Source organism: Rhinopithecus roxellana, chromosome 21 (genome assembly GCF_007565055.1).
Source record: "Rhinopithecus roxellana isolate Shanxi Qingling chromosome 21, ASM756505v1, whole genome shotgun sequence".
NCBI classification, from domain to species: Eukaryota; Metazoa; Chordata; class Mammalia; order Primates; family Cercopithecidae; genus Rhinopithecus; species Rhinopithecus roxellana.
Genome location: NC_044569.1, coordinates 29,442,808 through 29,462,097, shown reverse-complemented (window position 1 = coordinate 29,462,097; position 19,290 = coordinate 29,442,808). Strand labels below are relative to the sequence as shown.

Below are 19,290 nucleotides of genomic sequence, written 5' to 3'. Positions count from 1 at the left end.
TTAATCGACATTCCTAAGACCATATATTCTGTGGAAGCAAAACTGGAATCATGACTGTTCTATGCTTTTGTCCTTTTTTCACCATCAAGAGATTCTGTATAACATCTTGCCTCATCATTAAGTTCTGGGGTACACATGCAGGATGTGCAGGTTTGTTATATAGGTAAACGTGCCATGGTGGTTTGCTGCACCTATCAACCCATCACCTAGGTATTAAGCGTAGCTCGTTTTCCTAATGCTCTCCCTCTCTCCACCCCAACCCCCAACAGGCCCCAGTGTGTGGTGTTCCCCTCCCTGTGTCCATGTGTTCTCACTTACAAGCGGGAACCGAACAATGAGAACATGTGGTATTTGGTTTTCTGTTCCTGCATTAGTTTGCTGGGGATAATGGCTTCCAGCTCATCCCACGTCCATGGAAAGGACATAATCTCGTTTCTTTTTATGGCTGCATAGTATTTCATGGTATGTACGTACCATATTTTCTTCAGTTTATCATTGGTGGGCATTTGGGTTGATTCCATGTCTCGGCCATTGTGAACAGTGCTTCAGTGAACGTATGTATGCATGTATCTTTGTAATAGAATGATTTCTATTTCTTTGGGTATACACCCAGTAATGGGATGACTAGTCAAATGATATTTCTGGTTCTAGATCTTTGAGGAATTGCCACACCATCTTCCACAATGGTTGAACTAATTTACATTTCCACCAACAGTGTAAAAGTGTTCCTATTACTCCACAACCTTGCCAGCATCTGTTTGATTTCTGCCTTAATTTCATTATTTACCCAGAAATCATTCAGGAGCAGGTTGTTCAATTTCCATGTAGTTGTGTGGTTTTGAGTGAGTTTCTTAATCTTTGAGTTCTAATTTGATCGTACTGTGGTCTGAGATACTGTTATTTCAGTTCTTTTGCATCTGCTGTGTGATTTACTTCCAATTATGGGAAAAATTTTAGAGTAAGTGCCATATGGTGCCAAGAAGAATGCATATTTTGTTGTTTTGGGGGTGGGTCTGTCAGGTCCACTTGATCCAGAGCTGAGTTCAAGTCCTGAATAAGTTTGTCTCGATGATCTAATATTGATAATGGGGTATTAAATTCTCCCACTATTATTATCTGGGAATCTAAGTCTCTTTATGGGTCTCTAAGAACTGGTTTTATGAATCTGGGTGCTCCTGTATTGGGTGTATACATATTTAGAACAGTTAGCTCTTGTTAAATTGACCCCTTTACCATCAAGTAATGCCCTTTTTTGTCTTTTTTGAGCTTTGTTGGTTTAAAGTCTGTTTTGTGAGAAACTAGGATTGCAACCCATTCTTTTTTTTTTTTTTTTTCCGATTTGCTTGGTAAATTTTTCTCCACTTTTATTGAGTCTGTGTGTCTTTGCATGTAAGATTGTTCCCTCCCTTTAATCTGGGCTTCTTGGTGATTGCTTTGACTAGTATAACATATGGTAGGTGTGACATTGTCTGCTGTGGACAAGACTTCTAAGACCTTTATGACAGCTCCTCTTCCTCTCACTACTTCTGAGTCACCATGTAGGGCTGCATACATGTAAGACTGCTATGGAGTGAGGAAGCTTCAAGTAACTATGTGGACAAGTCATGCAATTCAAGGTTTAAAATCCTTCTTAGAAAACCACCAATTTTCTTACAGATGGGAAATCAATATGCAGAAAAATTCAAGAATTTGCTCAAGGTAAAATCTCAACTACAGAGCTCCCAATAGAAAACAGTTCTCTAGACTGAGTCCATTGCTCTTTAGACTTTGATGCTGATATCTTCTAGAAAAAGCTTCCTCCCTAATATTACAATGTGGACATTCCATCCTTATCCTTTGAGAAGACCTAAGTTACCAGGAAGGTGGGGCTGACAGATGTTGGGAATTTTATGAAGGTATTGACAACCCACACCTCTTCATGCTTTTACCAAAAATACGACCTAGGTAATCTTACTGTTTTTGAAATTTTTTCCTTTGTTGTTTGAGGCTTTTCTTCCCCCTGTGATGAACATTGATGCTAATTTGTGTTCACTTACATAAAATTCATTTGTATAAAAAAATGCTGACTTTCCTTTTGCTCTTTAGTGATTGCCTAAAAATTTAAAAATTGGATTAGCAGTTGAGACAAATCTGGATACAACTGAGAGAAGAAATTCAGCATTTATAAATTGACATTTATGAGCCATTCTCTATGTGCCTAGCCAATGTGCAAATTGGTCTCATATGTTATACCACTGAATATTCACAAATTGTCAACAAATATGCCATCTGAACTTTACAGACAAGGACAATGAGGTGCAGAGGGATAATATAATTTGTTCATGGTGACACAGCTAGTTGAGTGACTCTGAGGTTTCAGAATCCTGATATTCTTCCCTCTTCCCCATGACTCTCACTGTAAAAATTACTGGATCTCTCTCCTCCAGGATACAGATAAGAATGAGAATTACACCAATTTGGGTAAATTTCACAAAGCCAGAGCAGGAATGCGAGTGCCTGTTTCTCATGTTCAAGACAGAACACCGCAGTATGCATGGCAGAATCAGAAGGTAGTTAACAAACATGAGCTTTGCTTTCCACCAGCCTGTTATCGGGTATCCACGGCTGCCTCCTAATTGGACCTCGGGAAGGCACATATATTTTTTTAAGATTCAGTTTTTCCTTATCTTTAAACTGGAGTCAATGTAATCTATCTTAAGTGTTATAAATATTGTATAAGAGGTACTTAGGGAGTGAAAAGCATAGTGTTTGTCACATGTTAAGTGCTTGGTAAAGATTGCTGCATTGGAATTTCTACTCCTGCATAGAAGTGGCATAGACCAGAGGAGTCTACATGTGTATATGTGATCAAGACACAATTTTGTCCAAACTCTGAGGTATTAAAATAATGACAATTAAGACAGACATATTTTGATCTAAGCCTAATTACCAAATAGAAATACAACCCCACAAATGAAGGAGGAATAGCTGAATAATACAAGCAGATGGGGAAAAGTGGAACAGATGAGAGACAAGTGAGACAATAGTAGCAGAATGTGTCCATGTGTATGCATGTGTGCATTGTGTGTGTGTGTGTGTGTGTGTGTGTGTGTGTGTGCATTGTAAGCTGGGAAGAGATAGCCATAGCTTTCTCTGTATGATGAGAGTTAAGAAATGCCTCTAGGGTACATAGGGCCAGCACGTTCTCTGGTATGACTGACACAAGAGGGTGAAAAAATAAGAAATATTGTAAAGGTACAAGTGGCCAGAAAATACACGAAGTGACATGTGAAATGTACGTCAATTGTGAAAAGAAACGTTACACTGTTTAATCAGAAAATGCTGCATACAAGTGTTTCAGTTGAGAACGCTGAGCTTTATTCTTGGAAAAGGACTCCTGAAACCTCTGAAAACCGTATGAGAAGAGAGACGCCAGAGACCTTAAGCCAGCCATGCTTGGCACTCTGCACTCATTAAAACAGTCCTCTGAAGTTTGAAGGCTTATGGGCAATGGGCCTCTCACAGACTTGGTTTAATTTTCAACAAGGGACACCTCACACTTAATCTTCCATTTTATTTAAAATAAATGGAAAGGAATTAGAAGATAACTGCTAAGTCTACCAGAATGACAAATAAAAGGTAATATTTACATGGTCATTGAATTAAAGTTGCTAGATGTTATTTAATTGAACTTTGTAGGATATTGTTTTAAACCTGAAAAAATGGGTGTTATTGTATATTTCAAATCATGTATTGGCCAAGTGCGGTGGCTCTTGGGAGGCCGAACCGGGTAGATTGCCTGAGCTCAGGAGTTCGAGACCAGCCTGGGAAACATGGCAAAACACTCTCTACTAAAATACAAAAACATAGCCAGGAGTGGTGGCATGTGCCTGTAATTCCAGCTACTGGGGAGGCTGAGGCACAAGATTCGCTTGAAACCAGGAGGTAGAGGTTGCAGTGAGCCAAGATCACGTCACTGCACTCCACCTTGGGCAACAGAGTGAGACTGTCTCTAAATGAATGAATGAATAAATAAATAAATAAAACTACGTATGAACCAAAATACTTTCAGGAAGTCTGAAAATAAGCTGAGTTTGGGAATAACAGCAGAAACTGTCATTCACTTTCAACACCATTTCCGTCTGCAATCAGTAATGCATTTAACAACATGTATATTTTTAATCTCTATCTCTATTTCTATTTGTAAGTAGACACAGAGCTGCTCTTTGAATATAATGAATATGATAAATACACATAAAATGTTAAATTTCTTAGTGATTTAAAATCAAATTTTGGGTTTTTAAATTTAAAAAAGTATAAATATATAGAGGCTATCATTAAGTTCATAAAATTAATTTCCAGTATCTGCATGTACTGAAAGCTGGGATAAATTTTTAGTGATGGTTAAAACAGTTTTTCCCACTTAAAGCTAAACTGTTTCTTGCTAGCCATTTTATGAATTGGCTCATAATTAGTGAGCTTTTACTAAAGACCAGGTGGTGGTCTAACACTGTGAAGTACATATTATGATGTCGTTGTGCCTCACTCGGCACCTTTTAAAGTACAAGTAACTGAAGCACAGAAAATGTGACATGCCCAAGATCACATAGCTCCGTTGCAGTCTTTCCCTGGAATCAACCTCCTAAATCCTACTGTGTTCCTTCTACAAACTGTGTTTGTGTTCAGTGAACACATCCCAGGAACTGACACCTCTGCTCACATTCACTGGATGTGGTCTTCATTATCTTCCCAGGCAATGCTTATATCAACTTAGATTTTAGTGGCCTACATTTAAAAAATACTTTTATCGCATTGGTTCAAAGAAAAGATAATCTGAGTCATTGGGTTGTTATGTATGTTATAATGTCTGTATGTTGGATCATTTTGATGAACCTTTGAAATCTGTTACTTTCATTTAAGAGAACTATCCTTGTGCAGCTTTATATTGTTCGGTTCCAGCAATGCAAGTAAAAGAAACAAAATTGTATTTAACACAAATTGCAGTCTTTTGTGTTAGGCAATGATTTTTCATATACAGAATCAACTCTGATCTATTTGATTACATTTGAGAAGTACAAACATATCCATATATTCATGCATGAAAGCATTTTCTGAAATGACATCTAAATATCAAATTTTAAGGAAACAATAAATTTAAACAAAGAACGCTAGTCTAGTTTCTACTCATATCATGCAAGAGCACCACTGATTAGACAAATATGTTTCTTCTTGGGTGTGTATATGTGTGGGTTTTTTTTTTTTTTTTTTTAGATGGAGTTTCGCTATTGTTGCCCAGGCTGGAGTACAATGGTATGATCTCTGCTCACCACAACCTCTGCCTCCCAGGTTCAAATGATTCTGCTGTCTCAGCTTCCTGAGTAGCTGGGATTACAAGTGCCCATCATCACGCCCAGCTACCTTTTTGTATTTTTAGTAGAGACGGGTTTCGCCATGTTGGCCAGGCTTGTCTTGAACCCCTGACCTCAAGTGATCTGTCTACCTTGGCCTCCCAAAGTGCAGGGATTACAGGCGTGAGCCACCCCACCTGGCCATATGAGGTTTTTTTGTTGTTTAGACTAAATTTTCTTTAGTGTTCTGAAACTGAACAATAGTGAGTGAATTGATTAACTGGGATCACAGATTCATTTTCACATTTTCATTATCGACCATAATAATTCTAATTCAGCTTGTGCTGTTTCGTCACAATCCATGACTATCAGTAAAAAATATTTCACAAATAGGCAAGTGGTGTATTTCCTGGCAGAAAGCTGATCGCTGTCAGCAATCATAAAAGCTCTAATCTTAAGATTAATATTGATAATATTGAGTGATAAAATCATGAATAGAACACTGAATAATAACTTTACCTGTAGTTATTCATTTTTTTTTTTTTTTTTTTTTTTTTTTTTTTTTTTTTTTTTTTGAGACGGAGTTGCCCAGGCTGGAAGGCAATGGCGTTATCTCGGCTCACTGCAACTTCCACCTCCCCCTCCCGGGTTCAAGCAATTCTCTTGCCTCATCCTCTGGATTACAGGCACCCGCCACCACACCCGGCTAGTTATTGTCTTTTTAGTAGAGGCGGGGTTTCACCATGTTGGCCAGGCTGGTCTCGAACTCCTGACCTCAAGTGATGCGCCCACCTCGGCCTCCCAATGTTTTCTTTTCCTGTTCACCAGAGCTTAGGAAAACCACAGAATTGACAGCTCTGGAGGGCAGCCCATTTGGCAAGTCCCACTGATGATGTTTTTAAGGCATTAGACAAAGTCTTGATATCTTCCTGGCATTTCAACAGCACCCATGCTATTTGTCCTTACACTGTGTGCAGAGCTTTCCTGGTGAGCAGGAGATGGGGATTGCGGAACAGGAACATCCTAAATGCTGTTTTTTTTATACACTGAAATTCTCATTTTGTGAGGGTGTTTGTATACAAATGTTTTTAAATTACTTGCAATGTTATAGAAGATTGGAAATTACTGACAACCCCCCCACCACTAACACACTTCTTTTTGCTTACTTATTTGGATGTAGCAGAAAAAAGTTTTTCTCATTCTTGTCTTCTCAACTGCTCTTTACATGTGAGCATTTTATAATTGCTTTAAACATAAAAGGCACATTTTAAAAGAAAGCACCTTTTGTTTAATGTGCGTGCGTGTGTGTGTGTAAAACAGGTCAGTGAAAATCTAAAATTATTTCCAGTTGGGGCCTTGTCCATGATGATTTCAGCCTATACTCAACCTTAACAGCCTAAGTCACATGGATGCATTCATGATACCGTTTCTGATGAATGACTTCTATCACAAAGAATGTCAACTTTCTCTGATAATGTTGCACATGCACGTCAAACCAGCTGCAGATACTTTTGGCAATGGAATCCAAAGAACTCTGCTAGCTCTAAGAACAAGAATGATCTCTGTGAAATGGAAACATTTCTAGAGATGAACATACTCTGTTCAAATATCTAGCTTTAATTTTCTCAAATATTTGAAACACATTCCTCAAAAATAGTTCCAGTTTAATATGTATTACCTTAGCTTAATTCTTCCATGTATCTTAAAACTCTTTTATAGTAAGAAACGGTTGTTGAGACATTATTTCTCATTTGAGTTTGTTTATCCAACTTTTGAGTAACAATTTTGTTATTTTAAATAGCAAATGAAGAATTAGAGTAAACATTCTTTCATACTTGTTGAAAGTTTTTAAAAAAGTTTTCCGTGGCCAGGCATGGTACACCTGTATTCCGAGAACACTGGGAGGCCAAGGAAGTTGGATTGCTTGAACCCAGGAGTGCAACACTAGCCTGGGCAACATAGTAAGACCTCATCTCTATAAAAAACAAAAATTGGCTGGGAATAGTGGTGCAGGCCTGTGGTACCAGCCAGTTGGGGGCTGAGGCCAGAGGATCACTTCAGCCCAGGAGGTTGAGGCTGGCAGCGAGTTGTGTTCACACCACTGCACTCCGGCCTGGGTGACAGAGCGAGACCCTGTCTCAAACAGCAACAAAGAAAAGTTTTGTGCATGTAGAGGTGGTATCTTTAAAAAAAAAAAAAATCTGGAAGAAACTGGAAAACTTTGCTTTTGGTTGTAGTATTTTGGAGATTGAGGCATTTATCAACTTTTGAAGCAGCTTGCACTTGGAAAAGGATTAGTTCAGTTCAGTTTACTCTGAAGGACAAATGAGCCGTAGAGTAACTCTTACTAGCATTAACCTGCAGAGGAAAGCATAGTTGTGAAATTATTTCTGAATTTAAACCACTCTATTGACATGTATGCGCTGAGTGATAGTCTCTGGTTTTGTAATTTCTAGAAACATTTTTGCTGAGCCTGCTGTTTAAATGTTTGTTGCACTCTCTCTTCTGTCTGTCTCAGCACTGATGTCGGGTACCCACGTCTGTGGTGTACACCCTAGTTTTAGGCTGCCTGCGGTTACAGTGACTGGATCCCTTATCTCATCTCTGAGCCATTAACAGCAATTACTTGACTCCAGTCCTTTGACTTGCTTCTCAGTGGCACAGGACAATGAGGAACATACAACATCAACAAAAGTGAATTAAGTTTTGTTTAGCAAATATTTTGGCACAACATTGTTAGAAATACTTGAAAGTGTGAAGGATATTATGTAGCCATAATAGCAACTCTTGTTGTTTAATGTCAGTCCAACATCACCCTCATCCATAATGAACGCTTTCATGGTACTTCTATGTGCTTGGTCTGATTCTTAAGCACTTTATATCGATGAATGCACAGAAACCTAACAACCAAATGAGTAGACTATTACATGCCCTTGTTACAGATAAAGGAAAACCAGAGTTAAATAACTTGCCCAAGATTACACAGCCAGTAAGTGGTGGTGTTGGGATGCAAGCCCAGAGCCTCAATGGGGGTATTCTTCTTTATGGCAGATAATTACAGTATGTGAAAGAGCTCTTGGCATTTCCATCATTAAAATATAATTTAAATCACTCTATGAGCTTTTGCTTGCTTAAAACAACTATAAGAAGTACAGAGGTTAACTAATAGCAAGTGACATCATGGTTAACCCCATGGTTAATTTTGGTTGAAAACAAGCACCAGCAGATTGAAAATATGGGCTGATGATCAATATGCATGACTCTGAAATAATTTGAAATTTGATATATTCTTCCATGTGATTTTAGTCACTAGAAAAACATCACATTTAGATAATTGTTACAATGGTTTAAAGTTTACCCAAATCTTGCTTAGAAGATTGAAGTTTTACCAGCCCCCTCTCATGATTCTTCAGTCAATCCCACAGTCTCATCTTAATCATCCTACAAATACTCAAGCTACTCTTTCATTTCTATGGGAAGTCCAATGTCCTGTGCTGCCGTTTCCCTCCTGAGGTGTTAGGAAGGCTCTTTTTAACCATACCTCAGATGGAGAGAGAAATATAGGATTGAGAAAATTAGAAGTGCATTAAGAATAAAATAGGATCATTTAAGCTACTTCTATGTTTTCTTTTAAAACATTTTATTTTTATTTTATACTTAAATATTTCATAGAATTTTGGAGATAAAACAAATAGTAATATAAAACTTCATTGTCTTTAAATTAGAATAGACTTAGAGAATTATAGATGCTTCCCAAATACCACCTGTCCTTCTATAGATTAACTCAGATGCATCTTTATAAATCCTAGAGAAAAAATAATGCTCATCTCAAGATTATAATCAATAGTCATTTCATTGTTTGCTTTTCAAGCAAATTAGTGATAAAGCTTATTTTTCAGCTTGTCATATTAATAAAATTTACTACTTTTAGATTCTTTACTAGATGATTTTTTAGCTTGATCCTAAAACTGGACTATAGTTCCAGGACAAGATAAACAAATTATTCTGTTGTCAACTAGCATAAGCTCCTTCTGCAAACATTTTATTACATATACAGAAAAAGCTAGAAGTTTTAGAGCACATGGGATAAAAATAAAGATTAAAAAAAAAGTGGAACCCTTTCTGGTAAGAACTTAATTTTCCTAGTTATTTTGAGCCCATATTTAAATCTGATTATCCAACTGTATGTGGGGACATGCAGACAGCATTGCTTCTTATTTCATTATGCACTCCACTCTCTCTGACATCCAAGGCAACAGATCTTACATAGGTATATGCCAGAAGTGCAGGGCTCATACTTGGTGGCCACAAATAACTTCCTCTGTGACATATTGAGTAGGATATTAGAGAGGTGAGAAGGTAGGGTAAGCCCTCAGGATCCAGGGCAGGGTGAACACCCAGGCGCTGACATGAATGGCCCCACACATACATGGTGTACATCAGACCCCAGTGACATTCATTTCCAAGCTGACAGGTTACCAAGGAAGGGGCCTTACCCGGGCCTTCTGCTCCATTTCTAGCATTAATCTTTCATGTTGCTCAGCTATGGCCAATGTTGCAGAATGGACCTTCTGATAGATCATTTCTCCTTCCCTTGTTTGAAAAGTGAATAGTCCTTCTCCTGTGTCACACATTCTGTGAGAACAGAGATAGGGAAAGAGATGGGTCTCCATGTGTTCAAGTACGTAACAGTTTTCCACATAGACAAAACCCTTACCCTTGTGCCTCCTCCTCCTGACCTCCACAGGAGTTAGTGAGGCTGATCCTCAGCCATAAGCAAACGAACCAAAAAATGCATCTTTAAATGGTACATGCAAATGGAATTAAAAATAAAAATCCATGTATATTTGGATGTTTAAAAATGAAGCATTCACAACAGTATAAAGGAACAGAAAAAGTGATTTAGATAATGACAGTGGGTGCTTTCCAATATTTGAAGATTAAAAACAAATGAATTACAGTATTTTTATCTGCCATTATGATAAGACTATTATGATATATGGACAAACATGTATGAGTTATGTCATTTCTGACATAATAAAATTCTTATGTCAATTCAGGGAAAAATCAGAATGCAAATTTTTTTCAACTACCTAATTAGAATTACTTTTTAAAAACATTTTTATTGGGAAAATTCCACTGACATAGTTGTTATTCAATAGGATTATAGGTAAGTTTTATTAACAAAGGCTAACTCTAAAATGGAAAATACTTTAATATTTTAAGCTAGCTTTTAAAGTTTTCAGAAAGACCCACCCAATATCAATATGTTAATATTTGGATATTGGCTATTAACTGGATTTCTGTGTTGATTTTTCAGGTTACATCAAGTAATTTTTAAGTTATAACATAAAAATATTCATGAGGAAAACTTTGAGCACCAAAAAGATTTTAGATTCTTCTGATTCTCCAAGGAGTTTTCAATAGAAAAGAAATGTCTCAAGAGGCTCCCGACATTACAGAGGCTGCAACTGTGATCCCTTAGGGCCCTATAGAGCCAGCACTCAGCTTCTCTGAAAGAGATCTTAATAAAATTCGCACAGCGTGAAATGGAAAGTCTGGGGGAAAAATGAAGAGTTTTCACAAAGTGAAACAAATGAGCTTTTTTTGTTGATTCAGAGGAGTAAGGAGCATCAGCAACAAAACCATTGATAAGTAGCGAGTGCATCTTGAGGTTGAGCTTTTTCATCGTCATCTGAAAAACAGTGCTTATTAGCCTTTGGAAACGAGATAATGGAGACACAAATTGTTATTTCACAGAGTCATTAAGATGTAAAGGTCGGACGGGCGCGGTGGCTCAAGCCTGTAATCCCAGCACTTTGGGAGGCCGAGACAGGCGGATCACGAGGCCAGGAGATCTAGACCATCCTGGCTAACACGGTAAAACCCCGTCTCTACTAAAAACTACAAAAAACTAGCCGGGCGAGGTGGCGGCGCCTGTAGTCCCAGCTACCCGGGAGGCTGAGGCAGGAGAATGGCGTGAACCCGGGAGGCGGAGCTTGCAGTGAGCTGAGATCCGGCCACAGCACTCCAGCCTGGGTGACAGAGCGAGACTCCGTGTCAAAAAAAAAAAAAAAAAAAAAAGTAAAGGTCGAGTGCTTGTCCACTTCCTGGGATTTAACTCTGCCCTGCGCAGGAGCTTCCCCGTTTACAGGAGGCATTTTTGTCTCTGAAGTAAAAACTACTGTAAACTTCATCCTTTGATCATGAACTAAGGCATTTCAAACAGCACAAAAAGCAAAGAAACTTTAGGTAGAAGATGCTGTTTCTTCAGTGAAGGTCATGTTTATGATTTTTGTCAGCCATGTTGGAATAAATGGGTTAGGTGATATGGTTTGGCTCTGCGTCCCCACCCAAATCTCATCCCAAATTGTAATTCCCATGTGTCCAGGGAGGGACCTGTAATCCTCACATGTGGAGGGAGGGAAGTGATTGGGCGGTTTCTTCCATGCTGCTCTCCTGATAGTGAGTTCTCACGAGATACGATGGTTTTGTAAGTGTTTGGAAATTCCTCCTTTGCTCTTCTCTCTCCTCCCACCATGTGCTCTTCTCTCTCCTCCCACCATGTGAAGAAGGTCCTTGCTTCCTTTTCACCTTCCACCATGATTGTAAGTTTCCTGAGGCCTCCACAGCCATGTGTAACTAAGCCAATTAAACCTCCTTCCTTTGTAAATTTTACCCAGTCTTGGGTATTTCTTCATAGGAGTGTGAAAATGGACTAATACCCTAGGTTTCCCTTGTTTAAAATGTGTTCTTTTGGGGCTGTTAGGGAACAGATAGACTGTTTCATATCTGTCTAAACAGTCTTGTGGTAACAAGCCAATACTACAGAATATAATTAGGAGAAAGAGGAAACAATTTAGATGGCATTTGACTTGCTCCTCAAAGCATGGTCCACGGATCAGCAGCATCTGCCCCCTGGGAGCTTGTCCAGACCGTCAAATCTAAATGTGCATTTCACACACCCCCAGGTGACTCACATGCCCATTATATTTGATAATGACTCCAGAACCTTCTCCACAGGCCACCATTTCATTGAAGAGGAGTGGGAGATGACACGAGAGACCCACAGGAGGACACATTAGAAGGTGCATTTGCACAGCTTTTTGAAGACTGATATATTTCTTTTCAAAGGGCAAATGAACCCAAAGAACCATTTCCTTAACTTGGGAAAAGCTAAAACAGGTGTTAGTTACATTTCAACCCCCAACTCCCTTGCCGACAAGATGCACATTCCTCAATTGCATTTGTTTTGTGAAACGGAAAATATGGATGACATGTGTTTACCCTGACTTCAAACTAGAATTCTATTGATATCTGTAGACAGTTGCGAATGTAATCTCTTTATATCTAACAATGTCTTTGTACAAAATGAATTTTTTTTTTCTTATCTAAAATAGTGTTGGATAATCTCTAAGGTTTCTTTCAGCTCTGAGGAATATTCTAAGGCCTCACAAAAATTCTAAGAGGTAAATAGAACTGGTACATTTGTTTCCAGAATTTTCTTTGTTTTTGTTTGATATTGTGATAGGGATTTAATAACAATATAGGACTCAAAAGACTAGGGCACCAATTTCAACCACAATGTTCTAGCCTGTCATATAAATTTATCATATAATTTTCAAGTAGCTACTATAACCTAGGCACCATTTGGGGCCTGAGACTTGAATAGGAGGGAAAAATATATATGGCCTATTGCTTCTGAGGCTTTTGAGTAGTGGGGAAAGGCCAGCAAGAATCACAAACTTACTGTGATATGTGCTACCAGGGAGAAGTATATGGCCATGAGGATGACAATTGGGGATTAATCTGAGCCAGTTATTTTACCTATTAACTTCTTACCTATAAAATCACCAACAAGAATTTCAGTTCTTTTTAATTAAATGAAGTAATGTATGTGATAGTGAGCAGTAAAGGGTTAATGTAGCAGGCCCCAGTTGGTTATTCCAACCCTGCACATTCTTCATTTCTATTGGTTATTCCAACCCTGCACATTCTTCATTTCTATTTTTAGGATGGGCCTATGGCTGGCTTCTGGGATATGATCTCTGGGACCTTTTGGAATACTCTGCCTGTTTCTGTAAGTCCGAGACCTTGGGCCATGCTGCACCCAGTTGACCAGATACATTAATCCCAACAAAGGATAGCCCAGCAGGAATGCCTGTTTTCACTCTGATGCAGCCTGGAGCCTGAGTAGCGGAGTCAGTCCTGGGGGTGCTGCATGCCTACACGACTGACCCCCAATAAAAAAACCTTGGACATCGAGGCTCAAGGGAGCTTCTCTGGTTTACAGCACTGCATGTGTTGCCACACATCATTGCTGGGAGAATTAAGGGTGTTCCCATGCAACCCCACTGGGAGGGGCCTTGGAAGCTTTTGCCTGGACTCTCCTGGTCTTTATCCCTTGTGACTTTTCCCTTGGCTGATTTTAATCTTATTTCTCACTGTGGTGATACAAACTGTGAGCATAATGTGTTTTTCTGAGTCTTGTGAGTCTTCTAGAGGATTATCGAGCTGGAGGGTGGCCTTGGGAACCCTTCCATCTGACACTGCCAGCATGTGCTAAGGAGTCAATATGTTTTAATGTAGTAAGAATGTAAAATTCCTAGTCTTTTCCCTAAATGTCTGTCTGTCACTGTGGAATCTAAGAGAATATCCTCTTTATCCAGTCTCACCACTCACATCCAGAATCACTTGCAACAACAGTACTTGTCAGACTTACTCTGTTATGTTCTGGTAAATAAAAAATAACCAGGGATCATGTGGATGTATATATTTGAAGGAAAGTGAACTCCAAAGGGTGTTCCACTATTCATGGTTCTTAGTTGCCTTCAAGGGCAGAATCAGCCCTAACATGGTGCATGGAGGAATTTTCTGGAGAAAAAATTCCTAGCATTGAACTACTAGACCACACCCCTTTTTTCTTGTCTGTAACTCTCAAACTTGGCTCTCTATGAAGGCGTGACTTTGAAATGCCACTCTTTCTTCCCACATGATGTGTGAAATAAATTTATCAAGTCAAAAATTATGGAGACATTTTACTTAAAGTAAGTGTAGACACTTTAAGATAATTTTTTGTGGGTCTCTAGATAAAATTTTGCTGCAGATGAATTAGTTGACATCTGGCAGTTTTGTCCATCTTCACAGCTGTATGATTTCTTTCTCACTAAGTTTTACAATATTGTATACATATTTAATAACCAGATATTTAGTCTCCTTGAATGCAGAAATTTTAAACTCTCAGTAATGGGGTAGAGTAAGGAGCATGTTCCTAAAAAAAAAAAAAAAAAAAAAAAAACCCAGTGGTATTTCTGTTCAGTATTTAAAATTTAATGTTTAATTATAGAACATAATGAAATTCTTCAAAGCATAGCTTTTCCACAGAGCAGTTAAAACCAATTAACACTTTTATTCTGTTAAGTTTAATCTTTATTGTCATTTAACAATGCTAGAATTTTACTTTTTTTTTTTTTTTTTTTTTGCTGCTATGAAAAGATTGGTTACTCTGAGTCAGACTTTGATCTAAGAAATTGGGCAAAATGGACAAGCAGTTTGTAAAAAAACAGTACAGAAAAGTCAGTAAAGCAACAGTACAGAAAGTCAAGAAATAGACCCAGTTCATGTAACGGTTAAATATATGGTCAAAGTAGAGTCTCAAATCAGTTAGGGAAAGCCGACCTCTTCAACAAACTGTTGAATGGTAGCCATTTGGAAAAAAAAATTGTGAATCCATGTTTCTTCCTCCATTGATAGAAATTCCAGAGAAAGCAAATGGGGAAAAAAAAAGCACCACAAGAAAATATCAAAGAATTTCTATATGAACTCAGAAAGGAGAAGGGATGGATTTCAAGTGAGGATTCAAATAAAGTCACAGAAGAAAAGATAGATGAATCTGCCTGTGAAAATACTTTTTAAAAATAATAGAAATCATAAGATCATAAGACAAAAACAAGATGGAAACTCAAAACATTAATTTCTCATTTCATCTAGCAACATATTTTAGAAATTCAATTCAGTAGTAGTCATAATAAATAATAGTATTCAGTGAAGAATAAGTTACACTGTTTCAGGGTTTACACATATTAACTTTTTTAATGCTCAAAGAACTCTGAAAAAATTACGAAAAGTAACTTTCAGGTGAAAGTAATATGTAGTGTGCTAATTGTGTAAATGTGTGGGACAAAATTTCAGTTAAATAGGAATAAGTTCAAGAGATCTATTGTTCAATGTAGTGACTATAGTTAATAAAAATATATACTTTATAAAGAGGGTGGATAAGTGTTCTCACCATGGAAACTGATGACTATGTGAGGGTGATGCTTATGTTAACTAGCTAGATTTAATCATTCCGCATGTTTGTGTACTTCAAAATATCAGGTTGTACACAATAAATACAATTTTATATCAATGTAAAAAATGCATGGGAAGAATGTATATGCATCTTTGCATGTGCATACACTAAACTCCGGAAGCATGTACAAAAACTAAGTGTTAACTTATTGGGGGAAAAGTGAAATAGATGGGGTTTAAGTATAGAAGGAACATTTTCACTAATCTTTACATGAATGATAAAATAAGGAAAAGTTGTAGATTTACTTACAGTAAATTAAATTTTTATTTTCATAGAGCAAGATGTTGCCTCTATCACCCAGGCTGGCGTGCAGAGGCATGATTATAGCTCAGTGCAGCCTTGAACTCCTCGGCTCAAGTGATCTGCCCACCTCAGCCTCCTGAGTAGCTGGTAGTACAGGCTGACACCACCATGGTAACACATGCTTACTTCCCCTTGTGCCATGATTGTAAGTTTCCAGAGGCCTCCCAGCTATGTTTCCTGTTAAGCCTTGTTAAGAACTGTGAGTCAAGTAAACCTCTTTTCTTAAATTACCCAGTCTCGGATAATTCTTCATAGCGGTGTGAGAAAGGACTAATACATATGCCTATAAGGAAATCTTGGTTTTAGTCTGGGTTCTGCTGCCAACTAGCATTGTGAAATGCCATTTAACCCTCTCTAAAATTCAGCTTTTAAATGAAAGAGCTAACATAAACCATATCTAAGATACACATTCGTGCCCAAACTCTACAACTCCTCCACCTGTGTACTCTGTGATGACACGATTATAGTCACGTTTATTAAAATCTATCTTTTCACATCTTTTCAAAGTTTTCATTTTCCCTATTCTGTTTTTTTTTGTTTTTGTTTTTGTTTTTTTTTTTTCTTTAACTCAGTAAGACGACTAGTTGAGTCTCCCTGAACACTCTGGAGTTTGGCTTTAGTAAATATTAGAAAATATATACATATAAGGTGCTCTTCTATTTACCTTACTTTATGCCTCAAAAATTCAGAATTAAAAAAACCCAACATGTGAAGATGTGATGTAAGTCATAAGACCTTAATTACCTCAATATATGATCACAAATTATTACCATTATCCTTATTATATAGTTACATGTTAATAAGGATTTAATGGGAAAAAAATTTAAAGATTTACAGATGATTTTATATTTGCCCTGTATACATATCTCCTGGAGGCTTTATTGTAAAGATATCAGATATTCCCTGACAATTAGGAATTTTAATATTTTTAACTCCCAATGTTAATCACAAAAAGCACCTCATGTACACCTTAAATGTTGACCCAAGCAAATGAAAATTATCAGTCTAATGGCTACAGAAAAAGTATTGATTTTTATAGTTTCTGATATGAAAAAAAGAAAAATGAATTATAAAAGAAACATTGTTTTTGAATGGTCCCTTTGGTGCTAGTGTACTTTTCTGAATAGAGTAGATAAAAGTTAAATACAGAGAAGTGATACGTTCTTATGTTCCCAGCTGGTGTAGACTTGTTCCTATTTTAAACTTGTTTGAGGGATCTGAATGTATCACATGGAGCAGCTACTGATCTATACTCACACCTATTTTTGTGGTGAAGAGCTAATAACAAAAGAAGACAAGCAGAAACTTGAATTCTGTCATTTATGAAGTAGACTTTCCTTTTTACATGAATTTAACTGCCATGTTACGATTGGGACAGTTTTTAGTTTGTCCCAAATTTTAATAGTTATTTAGTCTCTGCGTTAGAGAAGAGTTATGCTTTTTTTCACCATTTTGAGGGGAACCTAAAAACAAGAATTATATTTCTTCAGAGCAAAAAGCATGTAATCAGGGTTTAAAATTATATTTGTATTCCTCTTTTGCTTTAAATATAGTGAAGATAATTTTTTTAATCATGTGAAAGATCCTTTCAGCATTTCAACTGACTATCGAAGACAAAGGACAAAGTATCATAGCCAAATAGAAAGTAAATGTAAGACTGGATTTGATTTGACTAAGGATTGACTTTTCTTCTCAGGTCATATTTATTCATTTGTCAACATATTTTTGGGCACCACCCACTTGTCTACTTGTCAGGTACTGTATTAGATTTTAGATTTTCAGAGATAACCATATTTTTTCAATGGAAGATGTAATATTTTTTAAAATCATATTTTTAAAAACATTACCATTATGAATTATATTCTCATATATATGCATTTAACTTTTTATTTAAAAACTGAGTAGATTATATAAACTTATATGGAGATTAAGAACTTGTGTTACAGTTTTCTCTAGAGATTTTTAGTTGACAGATCACTGATAAAGTACTATATTTTTTTAGTTGGCATTATCAAAACAAGCTACCCAGTAAAACCACAAAACACAAATCATTCTAAGATACTCAGAGCAAATACCGACTGGTATTATAAAAGATGTAGGCATATGTTTGATCTACTGAATTTTTTTTAATTTTTAACATTGTATTTTGATATATTTATTGTAGAGCTAGGGCCTCTCACTCAGGCTGGCCTCAGGAGATTCTCTCACCTTGGCCTCCCAAAGTGCTGAGATTACAGGTGTTAGCCATCACATCCTGCCTAAGGTACCAATTTTTAATTTCTTTTGAAATAGAAATAAAATTTACTAAAATGAACAAAATGAATCTATATAAGGTTTAAACATTAAAGAATTTCAAGTGCAATTACCTAGACGTTTTATAATTTCAAACATCAAATGTTCATTTCAGCTTACTGAATTTTCAACCTTAAATTTTTAACTTCATTTTAACACATTAAATTGTATTTCTTAAAATTTTCATTGAAAATGTTAGTGAATAGATAGCTTGAATCACCTTCAATGTAGATGCTAAGAAGCGTAGAGGACATATCTCCCTATCAAAAATAAAAGTAGCAATCAGTTTGTATTGTTCCTTGATATCTTTCATCTTCTTAGTTATACAGTGTTAGGCTCGTCATGGTTCATACTAATGAATTCTAGTTTAGGAATGGACCAATCACTTCTGTTTCTCCTGCTGAATTAAGTATAAATCTGTATTATAGTACTTCTAATATCTCATTATCTTTATTTTCACATTACTTTTTCCCAACTAGACTTATCACAAGTAGATAGGGAGGAAAAGAAAACCTATAGAGGCTGGCAACTCAGTCCATGAATGGGGATGTTGGTGTTTGAGACAGGGTGGTGGGTTTCCACCCAGGATCCTGTAGAAGTCAGAGCAGGCTGCTTGGTGGCTGGAAAAACAGGAGCATTCCTAACTGTTGGTTTGACTCCAGTTGTTTTAGCTTTTTTACTTGGCTGGATCTTATTATCTTCCCTCTTTTCCTTCCATATTGATTTATCCTTTCTCTAAGCTTTCTGAAAACCCTTGTCATATTTGTCCTTCCCATCATCTTAACACATGTTTATTTTGTTCTTATTTCTTCTTATGGCTTCCTTCTTTGACCTTTAAAGATTCTTCTTTTTGAAGGTCTTTATTAGATTTTACAATAAAACGTTGAGCCACTCCAATTTCTTAAATTTGAGAATGACGTCTTTTTACCTGTCTTATTTGTTTGCTTCCTAGATCCCATTTTTACATTTTCATTTGCCCTCATATTTGGGGGCACATATCCAGATTTGGTTATTTGA

The 19,290-nt window shown here is 37.0% G+C and overlaps 1 protein-coding gene across 1 annotated transcript in view; it reads right to left on the bottom strand.

Moving 5' to 3' along the window:
* DOK6 (docking protein 6) overlaps positions 1 to 19,290 on the bottom strand; it is a 435,938-nt gene that overhangs the window by 97,938 nt on the left and 318,710 nt on the right. The window contains exon 6 of the mRNA XM_030925729.1: positions 9,824 to 9,962. Coding sequence (XP_030781589.1) covers positions 9,824 to 9,962 — 139 coding nt within the window. The remainder of the gene's footprint in view (positions 1 to 9,823; positions 9,963 to 19,290) is intronic.